The sequence below is a fragment of the Parambassis ranga genome, chromosome 2 (assembly GCF_900634625.1).
Source record: "Parambassis ranga chromosome 2, fParRan2.1, whole genome shotgun sequence".
In the NCBI taxonomy this organism is placed as follows: Eukaryota; Metazoa; Chordata; class Actinopteri; family Ambassidae; genus Parambassis; species Parambassis ranga.
The window spans coordinates 24,038,074-24,058,881 of record NC_041023.1 but is presented as its reverse complement, the minus strand read 5'-3'; the positions used below and the strand labels follow the sequence as shown (position 1 = coordinate 24,058,881).

At 41.9% G+C, this 20,808-nt stretch overlaps 1 protein-coding gene across 2 annotated transcripts; it reads left to right on the top strand.

The window, feature by feature from the left end:
* Nucleotides 1-219: 219 nt before the first annotated feature.
* Nucleotides 220-20,482, top strand: pacsin2 (protein kinase C and casein kinase substrate in neurons 2). Of its 2 annotated transcripts, XM_028429749.1 has the most exons (11): nt 220-372; nt 10,736-10,827; nt 11,051-11,207; nt 11,289-11,524; nt 12,615-12,770; nt 12,855-13,030; nt 13,113-13,233; nt 15,466-15,596; nt 18,244-18,390; nt 19,209-19,390; nt 19,875-20,482. In XM_028429749.1, the coding sequence occupies exons 2-11, from the start codon at nt 10,771-10,773 to the stop codon at nt 19,985-19,987; spliced, it is 1,476 nt and encodes a 491-aa protein (XP_028285550.1). In that variant the 5' UTR covers nt 220-372; nt 10,736-10,770; the 3' UTR covers nt 19,988-20,482. The 2 variants fall into 2 exon arrangements, with proteins under 2 accessions (XP_028285550.1, XP_028285556.1); XM_028429755.1 differs by lacking the exon at nt 18,244-18,390.
* Nucleotides 20,483-20,808: the final 326 nt, after the last annotated feature.

Sequence of the window (20,808 nt, the reverse complement as noted above, 5' to 3'; positions counted from 1 at the left end):
ATATTTGGTTGTTATGCATAATGTCAAACCTTTGTGCAATGTTTATTTTTGTTTTGTCTTCATCAGCTACTTAATTAGTAAAGTAATACATTAATTTAAAAAGCATAAAAGTATAAAATATTAATGTATTAAAGTCCTTATCTAAATGTTCTTTAAATAATTATACTATTCACCTACTTCGCCTTCAGTCTTATTTTGAAACTCCTGAGCGGAAGTGCGGTTCCGGGCTGAGGGGGGGAGCTGACGCTTGTGTCAGTCAGTCGATCCATGGTGCCGCTGCTGAGCAGAAAAACGGCGAAAAGATTTGTATATTAGCACCAACTGAACAAATAACTCTTCAGTAATTCCTCAAGAGGAATTAACCAGTTCCAGGTAAGTTTACACTCAGACTTTTAATAGTTGAACGAACTTTTTGTTAGCTTGAATGTTAGCTATTTCGGTATCATTGGAGCTAACGAGGGGCTAACCTTAAAGTTGACTTACTTCCCGATGTGGCAAAGTTTGGCGAAACAAAAAGGGTGTTTAGTCGTATGAGAACTATAATTTGACGACTGTTCAGTTGGTCTCAGGAGTGCAATAATTTGTCAAATTAAAGTTCATGATAGACTGTTCAACGCGGATGCAGCAACTTGGATATTTCAGGGTATTAAAGGTCCATACATTTAAACTAGCACCGTTAGGTCGTGGTGATGTACTTAATGTCGAACATGTGGCTGTTTTAAAGCATATTAATTCATGCAGTTCTGTGGAGATGTTTCACTTCAGCTCAGCAGTTTTCGTAGAGTGTTTCTGTGCTTGGAGTGATAAAGGGCGGGGCAGGTTTCGCAAGGAAAGATAACCTTCTGCCCCATGTCATGTCACGGTGGAGAGTATGCCTCACTATATTATATAATGTTGTCTTTTTTCCTGTGAAAACTGTCAGTTCATGAATCGGTGTGTGTTCTGATCTGTCTCAAGCTCCGGGCTCAGCTCAGTCACTGAGTGTTTGTTTTGCGCAGTGCCAGCTAGCTGCCAAGTCCAGACTCCTGTACTGTGTGTTTATACATGTGTGTTTTTCAGAGTGTTGGTGATAGTCATACATTCACCTTTCACAGTGAGACCCTGATCATCACGAGGCAATCAATCACGTGGAGTATCATGAGGAAGACAGTCAATACTCACTATACTGCCATGAGTCATTGAAAGGTAGCAGAGGGGGGTATTTAGGCAGTCTTGCTGGGTGATCTGTGTGGTTTCTGTTTGTATGAGGTGGAGGGTTGTCAGGGTAAAGCAGTAGTGAAAATCCTGCTGGTTCCTGTTTTTATTTTTTTTTCTGGGGGAGCTTGTGAACTTATTGCTCCTCACATCTAAACTTAGAAAGGGTATTCCAGTTTAGGCTGAAGGCACTGCCCTCCATTTAGAAGGGTCTGTACAGGTGCACATGTGAAGCAGTTAAAGGGATATGAGCATGCAAACGCCAGTATATCATCATACACCTAAACTTTCCTGATACTTATACATTATTAAAGTCTTTAGAGAAAAGGCACTTGCAGTAATTCTTAAGTGTCCACAATTATATTTTTATTAGCTCTTTTGCCTGGAGATATTTGGTTCTAAAAAAATCAAATTTATCTGCAGTTTTGCAAACTAATTGAAAAAATAGATTAATTGATTGCGACGGAAAATTCCCCATCGTTCACATGCCTTCTGGTCATTGCAAGTACAGTTAAACCAACTGCAGAAAGCCATGAAAATGCAGAGAAGATCAGATCAATCAGACAAGACCAGGGCTTCCACAGGAAAAAAAATGCGGACTTCACCCACCAGTGACGTCAGGATCTCCCCTTCCCTTTCATGTAATACTGAATTTCCCTCCATTATGTTCCTCTCTGTGCTGCTGGCGTGCCCAGTGGAAAGTGCCTGAACCTGTGGAACAAATGCCATTGTTTTTCCCTGTCCATGGAGCAAAGAATATTTCTTTTTTGGTCCGTTATGTTGAGGCTACAGTTGACCTGGTGTTGATGGACCAACGGTTTCATTGTCTGGTGTTTTTAGAGCCCCTTAACTGCAGTTTGAAGCTCTGCCAGAGCTCTCTGTAAGGCCTGTAATGGAGAGGCCTCTACTTTCGAAAGAGCATATTCCTCTGAGATCAGCTGTGCCATACAGCTGTTGAGCTCACACGAGGAAGGAGGGCAGAGGTTACTCACTGACAGTGAAAGAAAATCAAGGTCGCAACCCACCATTGCTATGGATACATCTGAACTTCAAGCTTGTGTGCATGACAGAGAAAGAAGTGAAGGAGTGATTGTGTTTTTTTTTCTACAACAGCCCAGTCAGGATTTAGCAATGTCCTGCCGTGAAACCGCAATATTGAGGGGATAGATCAGCTCAGCTGCACTCCCCGCCTGGGAGATATTGCAGGCGCTTTATGCAACAAATGAAGGAAATGGAAACTGACAGAAAAAAATGACCCCTGGTCAGATAAACATTTTTCATGTGATTAAGACATACAGCACACACAGCAGAGTGCTAACTTTTACAATATGGATGTTATGTAATCAGTCCTGGTGAAATAACCAGGAGTAAAAGAACCATAGTCCAACCTGTCTGGGGGACAGGAGCCTTTTTAACAGGCTTACAGTCATCCAGACAGAAGTTTGGAGTTTCTAGTATTTGAAACAACCTTTTAGGTTCACTCACTACACACACACACACACACACACACACACACACACACACACACACACACACACACACACACTCCTCCTCTCCAGACGCTGATAGAGGCAGTGATTGTGTGACATTAAATGTCCTTGCTACACAATGTTAATACAAGTTTGTTGGTAGGTTGAAAATTTGAAGGTAGGACTCGTGAGTAAAACACAATCATCCATTCATGAAGTGCTACATTTGGTCATATTTTTCACCCACTAACATAAACAGCTTTAGGGCAGGCGTGCATGTGCCTGTCAGCTGTGTATGCGCTCATCTCTGTCCTCTGTATATCCTGTTGTTTCCTCCTCTTCAGTTCCATGCATGACACTGCTGTCTGTGCGAGCACTCTGACACATAAACATGGGGTGAATAGACATCGTGCTGGTGGCTTCTGGATAAGAACAGGCCCTTGTACCCTATGTGACTCTGTGTTTTTCATAGCCAGCTTCTTTCTTCCTCTCTGGTGGTTCTTCATCAGACTCCTTTTAGTACACCTTCATTTGTTGTCTATTGCTGAGAAGTGACTCAGGCCTTCTCACTGAAAGCTATCATGTGCTTTTAATAATTACACACATAATCATCTCTTGCTGTGTCACACACTGCCTCTCCTCTCCTGTACACTCTCTGAATCATTTAATGAGAAAAGTACTCATTTTTGCAAGCCCTAGCTTAAGTCAGCCTGGTTTAGTTTCAGTTTAGGCATTTGCTCACTTCTATCTGCTTTTTTTTAGCAACCGAATTCCAGCATTTACTTATCAGCCTTTAGTGGATATCATTGTTGTGCTTGATTACATAATCTGTGCTCTAAGAAGCCATGTTCAGCCATGTTTCTGTAGCAACGGTGATGACAGATTTTTGTGCTTTTAGTTGTTGCCTAAAGTTTAAATGACAAATATGAATGTCTCTTTAATTGTGTGTGTTTTAGCTTGGTCATAGCAGTTCATAGAGTGTTGTTGGATTTTCTGTCTGACAGCCTGAGTGGACTTCAGACCTCAGCTTAGTCAACAGCATTGTTTACAGTCCTGGGTCATGCTGCATTTGATTGTTTAACACAGCCTCCCCACCTCCATGTTCCCACAGAGCCAAGCGTGTGCACAGGCATTTGCTCCTATTTTCAGTTGGTTAATTTAGACCACTGATTGTGAAGAAGGAATTCCCCAATTCACTGTCATCTTAATGCCAAAACAGGAACATGTACCCAAGTGAAGTTACACAAGTAAATAGGCCTGTCACGATAACAGATTTTGCTGGACGATTAATTGCCAAGAGAAATTATTGCGATAAGCGATAATATTGTCGTTTTGAGACCATGTTCAACTAATATAATAACGACATATAATGCAAGTACACCCTTTCAAAGATTAATAAACTTTAATTTCTAAAGAACATTTAACACTGGAAAGGCCCCAATTATCAACACTATTATCATCATTATTATCATTATTATTATTATTATTATTATTAATAATACTAATGTTGATATTATTATTAATATGAGTAGTGGTAGGCCTATTACCATGGCTTATCTGGGCATAGTCTATGGAGTTAAGTCAACCCAGCATGTCATGAGCAACAGAGAGCCAAACAACACCCACTCTACCTGCTGCTGGGAGTGGGCTCACCTGTATGTGCGCACATGTGTCTGCATGTGTGTTTGTGTGTGTGTATGTGCATCGGGCCACTGTGCGCAGACAGCTGCAGTGAATTTTAAAAACGCCAAAGCTGCAAGCAGTGATGACGGCCCTTGCGGCGGTCCACGGGACCAGCAGCCGCCGCCTCCCCTATCGGCCCACGACCTCTCTCCCAGCTGTACCGGCACGAGCTGTGTTCTGCAGGGCAGAAGAGTACAGCAAAACACACATGTACAAAAGACAGGTCCTCCGGCCAGTAGGTGGCGCAGTGACTGTAGCATATCAGCATGTCAATCTGTGCAGCGTCTGATGTTCCGCATGACTGTAAAGTTTCATCCACATAGGATGAAGTATGTGGGACATACGGGCAAAAATACATGCATTTCCTGTGAGTTGGTGAAGGGTCAACTTTGTGGTGGTACCACGGCCAGACCGTGTGACGAGGTGCTGTGTTTTTGATAAGTTTTGGTGCCTAATGCCTTAAGAGTAACCAGACCAAGTTTCAGGTGGATTGGAGAAGTCCTCTAGGAGGAGTTTGTAAAAGTGCGGGGAGAGAAAACTGCAAACTGGCGCAGTTTTTTCAAAATGGCAGACTTCCTGTGCGTTTTAGAGGATACCTCTTTTTTTCTTGTCTAGAGGTGATACGTATGCGTACCAATTTTCATGTCTGTAGGTCAAACAGGGAAGCAGATCTCATTCCAGGGGGCGCTGCTGAGCCATGTGGCCACGCCCACATATGGCGATGGGGTGATATGAAAAGGTGCACAGGGGCTGATGTCATGATAGAGTAAGAGGCAGGTAGGATGAACAAATCAAGAAACACAGAAGCTTTCTCTCTGGTGGCAAAGGGTCACCTTTGTGGCGATGCCCCGCCCACACGGTGTAACATCAAGCTGCATTTTTGATAACTTTTGCTCAGCCATGTCTTCAGAACCAGGTGACAAAATCTCAGGTCCGTCAGAGTATTTCCCAAGGAGGAGTTCGTTCAAATACGAGGTGTGGAACATGGATAATCAGCCTGAACACAATTCATACTGCCAGTAGGTGGCGCTATGAGAGTTTCTGTTCATTAGCATATCGATCTGTTCAGAATGACAGGCTCAGCGTGCCTGATTTTTTTTCATTTACATTGGATGAAGTATGTGGGAGATACAGCCACAAACACATCCATTTCCTGTGCGTTGGTGAAGGGTCAACTTGGTGGTGGCGCCACAGCCAGACCGTATGACGAAGTGCTGCGTTTTTGATAACTTTTGGTCCCTAAGGCCTTAAGGGCGAGTGCAACAATTTTCAGCCATATCAAGCAATTCCCCTAGGACGAGTTTGCAAAACTGCGGGGTGTGCAAAGTGGAACAAGGTGTGTTTTTGTCAAAATGGCGGACTTCCTGTACATCGTGGAATTTTCGTCCAAGAGGCTTTTTTTCTCGTCACATGGCGATACATCTGTGTACCAAGTCTCAAGTCTTTAGCAGTTGCTGTGAATATTTTCACACGTTAGGGGGCGCTGTAGAGGCATGTGGGCACGCCCACCAATGGCGACAGTGTCAAGTAAAAATTTTAGCTGGGGGACAATTTTGGGTAAAGTTTGGTGAGTTTTTGAGCACGTGCAGGGGGTCAAAAATTCGTCCAAAGACGCGGGAGAATCATAATAACAATAATAATAATAATAATTTCTCGAATTTCAATAGGGCTCTTGCACCATTCGGTGCTCGGGCCCTAATAAACTGATAGAGATGGCACAAGGACAGAGGACTGGCCAAGAGAACTAATGGGTGGCGCTGCCGCGAGTGCCGCCAGTGAGAAGGCAGAGAACTTCACTCGTACAACGCGGACTCTCTCCGATGGCAGGTTGTATACATAAGCATGTTTAGTCTCGTGGTGAATTGTTTCGAACTGCTGAACCGGTGTTGTGCAGCTTCTGCTTCTGTGTTGCTGTAACCAGCGTCCAAGCCTTGCAGCACTGTGACGCACCGTGGCGACGCAGACAGCGAGCTGACCGTGGTCTGCTCAGAACATCCCCTAAACGTTACATGAGTTAAAAAATAAGAGCTACCTGTTGATTTGACACATTTTAAGACAGAAGCCGCGGGCACTCTTTATACGCTACGACGCCTTTTGACTCTTTGGCAGGGAGAGGGAGAGAAAGAGAGAGAGGACAACAAACGAGCATGCAAATGTAATTTATCGCGGCCCATTAAAAGTTATAGTGCAATTAATTGATTTATTGTTTATCGCGACAGGCCTACAAGTAAAGCACTGCAGCATCAGTGTTGGATGTCAGCAGACATGTTGGTGTGTGTGTGTGTGTTTGTGTACAGCAGATATTTGCGGTTCGCTCCATGTGTTCCTCGTGTGTGTTCCCCTCTTGTGCAGCCACAGTGATTGATGAATGAAGAATGTAGTGACAGCTGTTAGGGAACAAGAAGGAAGGACAACACACCATCATTAATTGAGGTGTGTGTATTTTTTTATTCCATCCACCTAATGAAGGTGTATTTTGTTGCATTCAAATGTCCTCATCTTGTTTTGGGTTTGTTTAGAGATGTCTTTGGTGTGCACTCTCATTTCAGTCAGACTGCCTCACAATTTGTTTGGATACAGGACTCTTTGATGCAAACCTACAGATAACAGCACAAACACATTAACAAGGCAGTCACACCAAACCTGTGTGAACAGGCTGAAATATGTTTACAATGGTTTTCATTCCTGTTTGACATTTAAGGCTCGTAAAAATAATCTTTTTAGACACCACATATTAAATGCATCTATAACAGAATCACAACCTGATACAGTACATGCATATTAGAGTATAAGTTACAGATATCATGCATACAGGGTGATCCACTGTTGTGTCTGTTATCAAGGCCACCATCGAGGAAGTTAAAGTGTGTGGTTTTATCTAGAAATGGTGACAGACATCTGTTGTGTGTTTATCCCTGTGGGTGTGTGTGTGTGTGTGTGGCCGTTTGACTGACCTGATTGTCAACTTCAAACATGGTTAAAGGAAGGATTGTTCGTCTGCTTCTGCCCTGTGGTATCCACAATGCTACCCACTGTCTAAGTCCTGCCCTGCAGGGCACGGGCCACTGACCATCGATGAACAAACACACGCACACGCACGCACGCACGGCAATAGCTCTCATCCTCTTGCTGTCTCACAAACTGAAAGAGGCCCTGTGTGATCACACTTGGCACTAAGATCCTGTGTGATACACTCACAAGTAGATAGCTCTGAATTAGTGATTTTTTTTGAATGACAGAGGTGTCTTCATTTGCTATTGATTAATTATTGTTAAATATTACACTGGGTATTAAAACTGCCTACTAGGGCTGTGTGTATTGGCAAGAATCTGATGATACGATACATATCACGGTACACATGTCAACGATACAATACAATATACAATATATCCCGATACTGTAACAAAAACGGTATATATTGCGATTGCATATATATATATATATATATATATATATATATATATATATATATATATAGTATGGAAATTAATGTTTGCTCATACATAATCAATAAAAAATTGATTTGGCCACAACTTAAATCGATACCAGTATCTCCAAATAAAATATCGCAATATTTCACGGTATCGATTTTTTCTTACACTCCTACTGCCTACTGTAAATGTCTCTTTGGTAGAAATGTCTTTTTATTCCCTGGAATGTAAACTGACCTGCCCTCATTGTCTTCAGTTGAAGCTACAGCCAAAAATAGGTGAAAGTACATACTGCAGGCCTACTAGTTGTTTACAATAGTATGCTAACTATCAAAAGTAACAATAAAAGCCAATAACTACTATGCTATAGATTATTTAGGATTGTTTTTCCTTCCTAGAAGTGGCTTCAGAGAGATGCAACTGAGCTGCAAAGTAAAACATGATCTCGAGCCGTCACTTGAGAAGCATTTGCATCCCGATGCAAAGTGTCAGCTGCTGTCTGTCTGCCTCTGCCGGAATCTGGAAATATATATAGTTACTATTGATAGTTGGTCTGAAGAAAGAAAGAGATGAGAATGAGAGGCTCGGGGCTGAGGAGAATTTGAGGGGATGTATAAAGGGAGACTGTTGAGTTTGAAGTGATGGACATGAGGAGAGGGGAGTAACAGAGAACCAACTGTTAACCCAGTCTGAAGGAAACGGAAGCGGCCCGCTGTGTGTGCCTCTCCTCACAGTTTTTTTTTCTCTGCCAGAATAGAGACTCAGTGTGTTGCCAGTGACTGCTGTGGTTTCAGTTTGTCGTGTGATGAGGGTGAAGAGGTTATAAATATGCGTAAAAACAACCACCTGCTGTCAAGATTTTAAAACCAGATCACACACAAACCCTGAACTACTTCTCTGAAATATATTTTTGTGTTTGTCCTCATATCTATATCTGATCTACAGCTGTGGTCTCTGAGGAATAATGTTGTGTCTCGGCTTTTGTTTAGAGAGAAGTGTGTAAAAGACTGTTAAAAACATATTACTGTGAAACTGTTTCTTGTTGTATTATGATCTGTTTATACTTTTTATCCATATATTGTAAAATTCAGTATGTATCACCATTGATCAAACAACTCACAATCGCCTTAGAAATGAGTATTTTTAGATGTAAAAATGTGTGTGTTATTTACATTTCGATTAGGCTTGTGCAAAATCGTATCGTGTGCAATTAATCGTCAGAAAAACTGTCACCGATTAATATTTGCCACTTATCGATTACGGCAATTAGTGTCTTGTCATGGTGACACATTTTTGTGTGCGAGGTACTCTCACCATCACCCGCAAGCGTGCACATGTGAGCCCACAATAACAATAATGGCGGAAGGCAGTGGCGTTCAGTTAAATGATGCGGAGCAGCACGTTCCTAACAGAGGTTCAACGTCTGTCACCATAAGCTGGAGCACGAAGAAAGCCAAAGAAAGCGCAACGAGGCCACAACGCCGGCTACAGCTGGAGTATATAGTGCAGTGTGGAGCGTTGGTTGTTGCCATAGTAACTGGATGTTTGTTGTTATTAAAAGAGACAACAGCGAAGTCTCCTCCAGCAGATAGTTCCACTCAGCCGAGAATCCGCGATACGTTGTGTCATTGTGCTCCTTACGACCAAAGTAAGCGCTGAAAGGAAGTAACACAGGTTGAGTTACACAGACATACATTTAAATGTGGAATTGTAATGTTTTTTCTGCTGCTGTTCTACAGTATGAGTGAAAACATGCACTGGTGTGTGACATATTCCAGTCACAGGTTAATTTGCAAAGACTAGACTAATATATTTTTTTTAACTTGAAATAATCACTGATGTGACTTTTTTTCTGAACTTATTTGTCCTGCTTAGTTTTAATGTTGATATGCACTGCTCTGTGAGCTTAAGAGAAGAACATTTGAAGGACAAAGTTACTTTAAATGTTTGCTTCGTTATTATTTTGAAGCAGTTTGTGCATCTGTTATCAATAAATATTTCAAACATGGCTGGTTGGTGACTAATCACCAGTTTAACCTGTTAGACTGAAGTAGTTAACTTGACTGATGATTTGTCAGTATCATTTTAAAACAATGTGGCGATATAGAGTCAAAAACATGTAAGTGCAGTTGTCATCAATTAATCGTCAAATTATTTGTTATCGGATAAATGTCACAATTAATCGTGATTAATTTTTTTGCCAATATCGCCCAACCCTAGTGTAGTGACGGGTGGTGTAGTGCCATGGACATGAGGAGAAGGGTTACAGGCTGGAATTAGTAGATCTGATTAGATATAATAGTGAACTTGAATGTTTTTAATGTAAAATGATGCATTTGGACTTTTGATGACGGCTGAGCCTCCAATACAACCTTTCAATTGAAAACTGAACACCGCTGATGACTGTATACAATTCTATACAGCCAATGGGTTAATAATCACATGCATAATAATCAGCTTTGTAAATGTTTGATTTGAATATGTAATATGAACATATCAAGCTATTGTTGCATTATTACATGAGTCAGTAAAGAACATCGATTTTGTTAACATTATAAATGTATCCTAAAGCCAATATTTTTAGGGACACTGAGCAATATATGCCATTGTGAGTTGAAGACCATTCGATTTTTGTATGACTTGACTTGTGACTTACTTGACCTGAGCAATGACTTGACTTGCTTGAGTCTCATGACATTGACTTGGGACTTGAAGGTTATGACTTGAGACTTGCTTGTGACTTGCACATGAGTGGCTTACTCCCACCTCTGCTGGTTGGTGACTTATTACTACTTAGAGTACTTAGAGTCAAAAACATGTGCAATTGTCATCAATTAATCGTCAAATTAATCTTTATCCGCTAAATGCCACAATTAATCGTGATTATTTTTTTTTGCCAATATCGCCCAACCCTAATTCAGATGTCCTGACTTTTAACTTGTGTGTGTGTTTTTTTAGGCCCTACACTCTGGGTGTAACTTTGGGCAGCAGCGATGTCCGGCACCTACGATGACTCCATGATCGATGTCTCCAGTGACAGTTTCTGGGAGGTGAGAAGCATGAAATCATTTTACTGCTGACATCTCTTAAATCCCATATCACAAGTCATCCATTTGTAATTGTTTTTTTAAATTTGTGGATTAAGCTCAGGGAATACATCAATTTATCAGTGCTTCTGTAAGAAAATATTGTTGCTGTGAACATTTCTGTCCTCTGTCCTTCCTTATTTCTCTCTTTTTCATGTAATCCTTTGTCTTAATTCTTCTCGCACAGGTCGGCAACTACAAACGTACAGTGAAACGGGTAGATGATGGCAGTCGGCTCTGCACCGATCTCATGAACTGTATTCATGAGCGTGCACGTATTGAAAAGGGCTACGCACAGCAGCTCACAGAATGGGGGAAGCGTTGGCGGCAACTCATAGAGAAAGGTAGGAGCTTAAATGGTTGAAACTCAGTTAATATTGACAGAGTTATTTATTTATTTAACTGGTAAATAACTCTCTCCTTAGGTCCTCAGTATGGTACGTTGGAGAGAGCGTGGGCCGCTCTGTGCACCGAGGCCGAGAAGGTGAGCGAACTCCACATGGAGGTGAAAGCGGCGCTGATGGGAGAGGACTACGAGAAGCTGAAAAACTGGCAGAGAGACTCCTACCACAAACAGATGATCGGTGGCTTCAAAGAAACAAAAGAGGCTGATGACGGCTTCCGCAAAGCACAGAAACCCTGGGCCAAGAAACTCAAAGAGGTGAGCTGTTAACTACAAACATGTTAGCAGGTCACTTCTTATCTCACAATTTCACCCTTCAGTTCTCATGATTACATTTTACTGACTCACTGCTGCAGTCGTGGCTCTCCATGACTACCAGCTTACTAAACAACAACACAGCATTTGTAACCTCTTACTGTTGAAGTTATTGCCACGCTTGTGCTGCAGTGTGCCAGCCAGTTTTCCTTTCTTTACTTTTATTGTCAAAAGAAGGGAAGGAAACTGAGGGAGCTGGGGGTTAGTTCAGAATCAGGTCATTGCATTTCCTACTACTGCTTTCATTTTAGCAGCCTGTTTATTCGACACATTCCTTTCTGTTTCTGTGCATGTGACAGCTTAAAGGAAACCTTCACAACCTTCACTTGCTCCTCACCCCCCCCCCCCCTATTTCCTGTGTGTGTGACGTCACGCAGGGGGTGGGGAAATTCTCCTGGTCATTGAGCAGTATTGTTTTTTTGCAGTAGCGATTTATTGACTGACCAGACGACAGCGACACAAAGTGGTGCAGGGCAGAGAGGAAATGAGGCTAATTAACTGCCGTATGTTAACAACAGACATGCACTGAATGTAGCCTCTAAACCGCAAACACTGTTTGAGCCAGTTAAAAGAACACTATGTAATCTGAGAGTCATCTGCTGATGTGCACAGTGTTTGTTCAGTGGGACTCTGGCTTTAACCCAAGTTTCACCTGACACTGTCCAAAGACAGTCAAATAGAAACACTAAAGATGAGTTTGGTTCCTTATTTCTTATCCGTGGAAGTTTAAATATAACAAAATGATACAGGAGGACTTAATTCCTCTTCTGATAAATGAATCATGTACACGTTCACATGAATATGAGGTGTCATCTCAGTCACATTTGTATTTCTAGCTTGTGTTAGGAAAATCTGTTGTAATGACGTTGCTTTTTTTAAAAAGGTAAATAAATCAACCTTACAAAAGCTTTCAAAACAACCATGTTAGTGGATTAAAAACACTTCTGAGATATTAAAGGGGACAGGAAGCATAGATACTGGATCTTGGTTGCTTCTTGTGTACGTATCTTTTAATATGTATTTTAAACTGCAGATGGAGACGATGAAGAAAGCGTACCACTCTGCCTGTAAAGAAGAGAAGCTGGCAGCCAGCAGGGAAACTAACAGCAAGCTAGAGAGCAACAACAACCCTGACGCCCAAAAGAAGCTCCAGGAGAAGGTGGAGAAATGTCAGCAGGAGGTGCAGAAGGTAACAGGTCTACACGAGACATAAGCTTCAGATGTATATAAAATATGTTTTGTTACAAGTTTAAGACTTCATTTTTTCTCTCAGACTAAAGAACGCTACGAGAAGTCCCTGGACGAGCTCGACAAGTTGACCCCTCAGTATATGGAGAACATGGAGCAGGTGTTTGAGCAGTGGCAGCAGTTTGAAGACAAACGAATTCGCTTTTTCAGGGAGCTGCTGCTGGAGGTTAAACAGCACCTGGACCTCTCAACCAATCACAGGTCAGACACAGAATTATTAACTAATGGTTAAATAGTGTACACAGAATATAACTCTGTGTTCTTTGTTGTGTTGTCACTGTAGATTCCAGACAGTCTACCACACGCTGGAAGACACAATCTCTGCTACTGATGCTGAGGAAGACCTGAAATGGTTCCGGTCCAATCATGGTCCAGGCATGCCAATGAACTGGCCCCAGTTTGAGGTACACTACATCGTACACTAAGAGAAGGAATACAATTTAGGGTGGTTACAATCCCTCACTTCACTTTATTAAGTGGATCACTTTTTTATTGGGTTGTTGTTCCTGACTTAATGAAGACACACAGTAATCATCCTTATTTATTATTTAGCAGGATACTGAAAAGTGAGTTAAAGCTATCTCGAGATGCAGAGTGTGTCCCCTTTAAGAACCGCTTGTGCTCACCACCACTTAGAACAAATGATCCTGAATAATGTCTGACTTCAAGCGCAGCATTGCGTTAGCTTTTTGCCACGTAACTTTAGCCCTAGCCGGAGTTATAGCTGTGTGTCATCTTTGCCATGGAAGAATACTCTTTGGCAGCCGGGGTGGAGGTAAATCTATCCTCAGCAGTCAGAGTGGCTGTGAGAGGGATGTAGTTTATGTTCCTCACCCAGCAGGAGGTGATATAAGAATAAAAATGGAGATGGGAGAGTGAATGAAAAGCTGCATGAGCTTGTATGTTGCAATTTATAGTCCTGTCCTCCTGCAGGCGTAGCTTGTTCCAGTGAGGGTTCTTCCACTTCTTTTCCTTCTGACTAATGCCTTTTTATAGAAAGGATTAAATCTTCTTTTTCCACACTTCTAAAAAAGAAGTTGTCACACCACTGTTCACAGGACATTTGAATAAAGCGAACACAGCCATAGTTAATTGCCTTGCAAACTACGGAATGTTATGCTCGTGCAGGTTGCTCTGCAGCTTTAGGATTAGTCTGCATTAACCCTGTTCTACACCTGCTTCCCCATGTCTGACAGAAATTGGAATGGTCCCGTCCTCGCTCCTTTAAAAGAAGGTCCATTGTAGTGAGTTCTGCATGTTCTGTCAAGGCAGCCATGGGGGAGGAGGGGGAGCTTTAATTCGCACTAACACTCTCACTCCTTACTGCTTCTTGTGTGTTTGTTTGCGGTGGTTTTTGTTTATATCTTACTACATGTAGACATCACATGGCTATTCTCTGTAAGGTCATTTTTTTAATTGCAGTGTGTGACATCAGTTCCCCTAAATTACCAGACAGTTTTTCTGGATATCAGAATTATTTTCTTCTTCATATTATTTGAACTCTGATGCCTTAGTGTCTCCACTTTGTTAAACCTGTGGCATGTCAGACTAGAGGGCCATAAACATGTTAGACAATCACTTTAGGAAACTCTGAGGCTGAGTTTACAATACTAATAAATCATCTATTGTGTATTTTAAGAACTGGTAACTTCCTCTTTAATTCCAATAAGCTTTTAAAAATAACCATCATTGTGAGTTTATTACTAGTTATAAAAAAATGTAGGTCTTGTGTCCACATAGCATTTTTTTTCTGGCATAGAATGACGCCGTCATTCTAAACTTTGGTTTCTATGACAACAGCATCACGGTAACAAAGCAACAGTCAGCGTTTGGAGGTGTAGCACTAACTTTTCTCTGATAAGTGGGGAGACATTTATTTAGCCAGGACAAGCTTCTCCTCCATTCTTTTGGTTACCAGGGCAACAGGTGCCTCACATATGATTGGTTACCTGAAAAGGAGCTGATTTCTTAAAGAGATTTTCAACCAGGAATGATCAGAGCGACCTTACTTTTCAGAACGCCAGCAGTAAATGCTAAAGCTGCAATTCTTTGAACGACCACTTGAGGCTGGCTGTGTAAGTGAGCCAATGCCCATAGAGCTCCTTGTTAAAAACAAAAAGCACAATAACGGCAGAAATATGTTTACAGCAACAGTTTTGGTCTCTGTAGATGGGTTGGTGGCATCGCAGGCCACCTCAGCTCCGTTTGTGTACTGCCACACTGTGCTTCAAACATGCCCCTTTGTCTATCTTAATTTACAGTCAGCGGCTCTTTTTTGGTGGCACTCAGAATTAAACCCTGTGTGGACACTCACTGTGACTGTCTCATTGACCTGCCTCTCCTTTGGTCCTCCCTGGTTTGCCTCTGGTGGAGGTTGAGATCTCTTTGCGCTGTCTGTTTCCACAGGTGATGGAAACTGTGCATGCTTGTGTCTCTTGTTTTATCCGGCGTACCCTGAGCTACGTAAACACACATTCATGCACAGTTTCTAAATCCAGATTTGGTGTCATGGTTTGAGAAATGTTTCACTGATCCTGGACTTTGTTGCAGTGAGTCTGTGTGTGTGTGTGTGTGTGTGTGCGCGCGTGCATGCTCAGATGTCCGTAGACCTAATATAATGTGTGTCTGTTTACCAGGATTGGTCCATAGACCTGAACCGAACCCTCAGCAGACGAGAAAAGAAGAAGCCGTCGGAAGGCGTCACGCTGACGGGCATCAGTCAAACTGGGTCAGACCAGCCTGTTCAGTCTGCCAAGACCAGCAGCAGGTAGATATCTGATCTCCCATTGACTCACATTTTCTGAAAACTGAGCATCTGGTCTTAATACGCACACACACACACACACTTACTTTACTAATCCAAACTCCCCACTTCAGAGATCATTCAGCACGTGGCATTGTCCTCCTAAGGAATGTTTGTTAAATGTTATATAAGGGAAGCTCCAGGAAATGACGTCTAGCTGTAGACCACTGTTCCCGTGGCAACAGTAAACATTTTTGTTGCAGATGGTTGGGAAGAAGTCATTCCCTGGAGACTGAAGTTTGCTGGTACATAGCTGAAAGTGTGCCAAAAGTAATGTGGAAATATTACACACACACACACACACACACACCATTGTAAGCAGCAATGCTGGTACTAGAAAGTTCTATGAAAGCCAAATTAGTGTAGTTCAAGTCAAACACCTGCACGGCTACCTTATGTTTTAAAATGAAAGTAACTTCTAGAAAATTCCTTCAGTTTAGTCTTTTAATGATCTAAATAATGGATAAATAGTGGAATTACATCTTTGTTAAGGTTTGTAACTGCTTGATGTTTGATCATCTTTTTAAGCTGATAAGACAAGAATATAATTGTCCTTCCAGGGAAATTGGCAGCAAGAACATCACAATAGTTCAGGGCAATGAAAACAAAAGGCTGATCAAGATAAAAAAACTCAGCCCTGCTTTGTAAAGACGGGATTTTATGGGCCTGCGTCTTGGCCTTAACTCTTTGCATTCCTTTGTAGTTCTGTAATGAAGTTCCCTTACTTTAATGTGCAAACACCTGCTGGCTGCCCTTATTAGATGTCAGTAGGAAAAGAAGTGTGTAGAGGAGTGAACCAAGGGAATGCCAGGCATGGGAAGCATTTGACCTTTGAACTTGAGAAAGTTGCCTGCCGCTCCCCCGGCCAGCATTTACAGCACATTGTTTTCCTGTTAGTTTATCGTCTGAGCATGGATGGTGTGCTTTATATGTGCATGTTGGTGGTTACAACTTGAAAAAACGGCCGAGGTTTGTATGGTGTAAAGCTTGAATCACACTCATTAGACAAGGCATCAAAGCAGCTGTTGGATTAAGTAAGATAAGGTCAAGTTTGTTTGTTGTCTGAAACCATCCAAAGTTACATTATGCCAGGCTCCTGAAAGATCAGTGTTTGTTTTGATAATGCCACAGGCTCAGCTCGGGAGAGCATGGCGTGACTGCACAAACAAAGGCGTTCACATTTCTTCACTCTGTCGAGGGCCGACTGGTAGCTGCCACTGCTCGGCATGGTCCAGCAGTTCTGTAAACAGGGAGTGGGCTTCCTCTGATACAGGTGGAGCATAAGTCTGGTTCCTTAATGTGAAAAAGTCACAATGGGAGGAAGTAAACTGCCTTCGTGTGACTTCTTCAGCACCTAAACAACCCAGGGCTGACAATTAAGTGCTGTTGAAGGGAGTGTCTTATTGATGTACCTTTGCATTGATTATCAGTTAGACAAGTTTTCTGCAATAACACAGTTGTTTTGCCACATGGGAATGAGCCTTTGTTGATGTCCCTTCTGCTTATTCTACACATAAATAAATGCAATAATTACTGGGTAACATTGTTCACTAAGCCTCTCCCATCCTTAGCTACTGTTGCTATGTGTGTAAGGTTTTAAGCAGTGGGTAAACATGTTTTCACTGTGCACACTATTGTAGTGTTGTCTCTGTTAGCAGGTTTAAATCTCTACGTCCAGTTACATTTGTAACCTTTAGCACATAAGATGACGTGTAGAAAAACAAATGCTACCACCAGCTACCAGTTATAAATGAGGTTTATTGCCACCCCAGGAAATCAGTCAGTTCTAGTATGAATAATGCTATTTTTCTTACTTTAAATGAAGAATGTGTGCACGGTGCAGTGACCATAATCGAAACAGTTAGAAGACAGAGTTGAAATTGATGATTTTGCAAATATGCATATCTATGTGTCACAACAACAACTGTTTGATGCACATCTGAGTCAAAGGTGAGGTTAAAACTGTCCCTGAGGTGGTCAAATCTGACCCCCCTCAAACAAATCCAGATTAAAAAAAAACTAATGAGAAAAAATGAGTCCAGTAGCCTAACAAACAACTGTATATCTGTTATTTACTTCCACTCTTTGCTGCAGAAATGCTTCTAAATATTTAACTTGAAGAGTTTATTCCTATGCCCACCATTATTTATTATTTTTACTTATTCATTTTGTAAACAATTTGTTCAAAAAAGCATAAATGCAGCCCTAAACAAACCACATCTTATGCACATGGCTTTTTTTAATCCTAGAGAAGACACGGTGTGACACACAGACACACCATACACATGTGTGTATGCTGATAATATTGAAACAGTGTTTAGTATAAAGTGTGTGCACGCCACATCAACATGCAGTGAAATCCAGACTTGCTAAACTGCTGTTGAGAGTTTAAATGAATGGTTAACATTTCAGCTCATGGTATGTTGAAGTTCGTAGTCACATGCTGCTCTGTACACTCTATATATGAGGTTGGAACAGAACATGTGGGTTTAAAAGCACTTGTTCACCATCTCGTCTTCGCTCCGTTGTCTTTAGTCACTGTTTGTCACAGGTGTGTGCTTTTGTGTGGTATGTCAACAACACATTTCTTGACTGTGTCCCATGTTGTCAGCCTCACGGTGCCCACTATAACGGCCCCAGCAGGCTCGAACCCATTTGAAGACGACCAGGATGAGGAGGAGGAGGAGGAGGAGATGCCCGTGGAGCAGCAGACAACCACAGTCAACCACAACAGTGTGAATAAAGAGGAGATAAAAACGTTGGTGAACTGGAGAAAACACTCCTCCGCAGCCTCCTCTACTCCTTTTCTGTTTCTATCTTTGCTCCATGGAGCGCCGTTCGTGCCGCGTCTCTCGCCTTTTCTTTACCCCCTTTCTTCTTTTTGTCCCCCTCCCCCCTCAGGTGGCAGGTTGTTGTGTTGCTCTGCATGGTCACTGAATGGCATTGCACAGAAAGCCACAGTGTGTGTGTGTCCTAACCATTTCATGTCCTGCAGAACATTAGATGCCACGTGGGGAAATACTTCTCTTTGTCTTGCGGTCAGATCTGAATATCTGCACACTGACACACCTCCTAATAGACCAGACCTGAGTTTTTTTGCAATTGGCTGTTGATGTAACATGACAGCATGCTGCATTTGTGTTTGAATGAAACCTTAAGTTGATTAGAAGCTGTGAACCGGTCTAACAGTGTGTGTGTCAGTGTGCATTTGTCTCTCTCTGGTGTTCAGGTGGCTCCCTCTGCTGGCCATCAGGTTCAAACTCCAATCATACATTCATGATGATGATTTGTCTGCTTTTTTGTGCATTTTTCTGTGTGCCTGCCATTCCTTCAGCACTGTGTGCACTTCATTGTGGTCAGATGCTTGCCTTGCAGCCATATGTAAGCATGTGTAGGAAAAAAAGAAGAGCGTCTTCAGGTGAATGGAGCTGGAGTTGCATTCTGGGCTTGTTTGTGTTTTGACTGTTGCTTTTCTAACTTTGATCTTTTTACATCTGGCATGTCGGGGTTGTTCTCATCACATCTTGTGAGAGAATACCAGTGTGAACTATGTGTGTGTTTTGTGTGTTTGTGTAGCGCTAGCAGTATGGAGAAGACTCCGGACTGGTCGGATGAAGACACAGGCGGTAACCCTTTCTCTGCCAACGGTGATGGAAATCCGTTCGAGGATGAGCCGGCGTCTCCAGTCATATCAGTGCCGGTCAGAGCCCTCTACGACTACGAAGGGCAGGAGCAGGACGAGCTGAGCTTCAAAGCAGGTACGTGGAAGATTGTGCATACAGATTATGTGACATTTCATTGTTCAGATTGTTATTTACTGCATCTCCAGAGAGAGAAAAACAAAGAGCTGTGCGCACATGTGGCGCACATGCTAAAACACACTGGCTAACAGAGACTAGCCTGCTGCTACTTCTGCCTGATGTGGCCAAACTCGGTCTGCTGCTAATTTAGGACGTCTAAAATCTTACACACATCTCAGCGGTACATTGATAATGATGATAATGATAACAGTCTTTTACGTTCATGAATCATATATATACGCTGATGGATGATGTCAGCATGCATCTTGCCTGTTTTAAAGAACTCATTCATTATATCTTTGTATGAATCCTGCAAGTATTGATAAACACCCAGAATCAACACATGAAGAAGCTAATAAATCCTGACCGTGGACTGTTTTTAAAATGTTTTTAAAATGTTCTGCCATTTTTGATTAACTGACTGTGTCATCTTGTTTTCCAGGTGATGAATTCACCAAAATTGGTGAAGAAGACGATCAGGGTTGGTGCAAAGGCCGACTCAAGGACGGACAAACGGGCCTCTATCCTGCTAACTATGTGGAAGACATCCAGTAATAGATTGTTACTGATGAAACACAAATGTGAAGAAGGAAGAAGAAAGTGTTGGTTGTTTTTTTTTTTGAGACTTGAGTGCAGATGAAAGCAGAAGGCTCAGCCTCACCCTTCTCTCCCTGATTGGTGAAGACTGAAAGGATGAAGACGAAGACTGAAAGGACCACTTCAGATATCCAGCAGATTGCAACCATGGAAGTGAAGCTCACAGAGAACAGTTGCTGTTGGTGTAAAATATGTTGTATGTTACTTTGAATCCCATTTATGCTGTTACAGAAATAGCTCTTCAAGTTTATGTTAGAGGAGACACAATAAATGTTTGTGTGAATTTATGTTAACAAAACACTGGGATGAAAAATCAATGTTATGTTACATGCAGCCTTAATATGCAAGCCGCCACTTTTCAGACCATTAAAGGAGATGGACCTTTTATTTAACCACACGTTTCTGCAGATAGGACCCAGTCCAGTAATGTGTAATAAATGTTTTATTTGGACAGACTAGGCTCCTTTCAGGGTTTTTCCGTTCACTTCGTACGGAATGAGACTTATTCTAACATCACTTCAACTGAATGTACACTCGCATGTTGACTCCTTCTACGGACTGCAACAATTTATGGGTTATTTTTCATGCAACACTGAAAGTTTATCCCACAAGAATCTTCATGTTTTAGTTCTCACGTCTTGTCTAATTTTATTTTAGCGTTCTTTAAAATATATCACAGCAATAAATCTCGCAGCACGCACACATGCATGTTAACAGAACAAACCAAGCGTTGCAATCAGAATCAGAAGATACTGTGGTTAAAATTTAATTTATGACGC

Coding starts and splice junctions, on each gene's coding strand:
- pacsin2 (XM_028429749.1), top strand. CDS start 10,771: ATGTCCGGCACCTACGATGACTCCATGATCGATGTCTCCAGTGACAGT. Junction 15,597..18,243: donor TCTGCCAAGACCAGCAGCAG/GTAGATATCTGA, acceptor CCATGTTGTCAG/CCTCACGGTGCCCACTATAA. Junction 19,391..19,874: donor CGAGCTGAGCTTCAAAGCAG/GTACGTGGAAGA, acceptor CTTGTTTTCCAG/GTGATGAATTCACCAAAATT.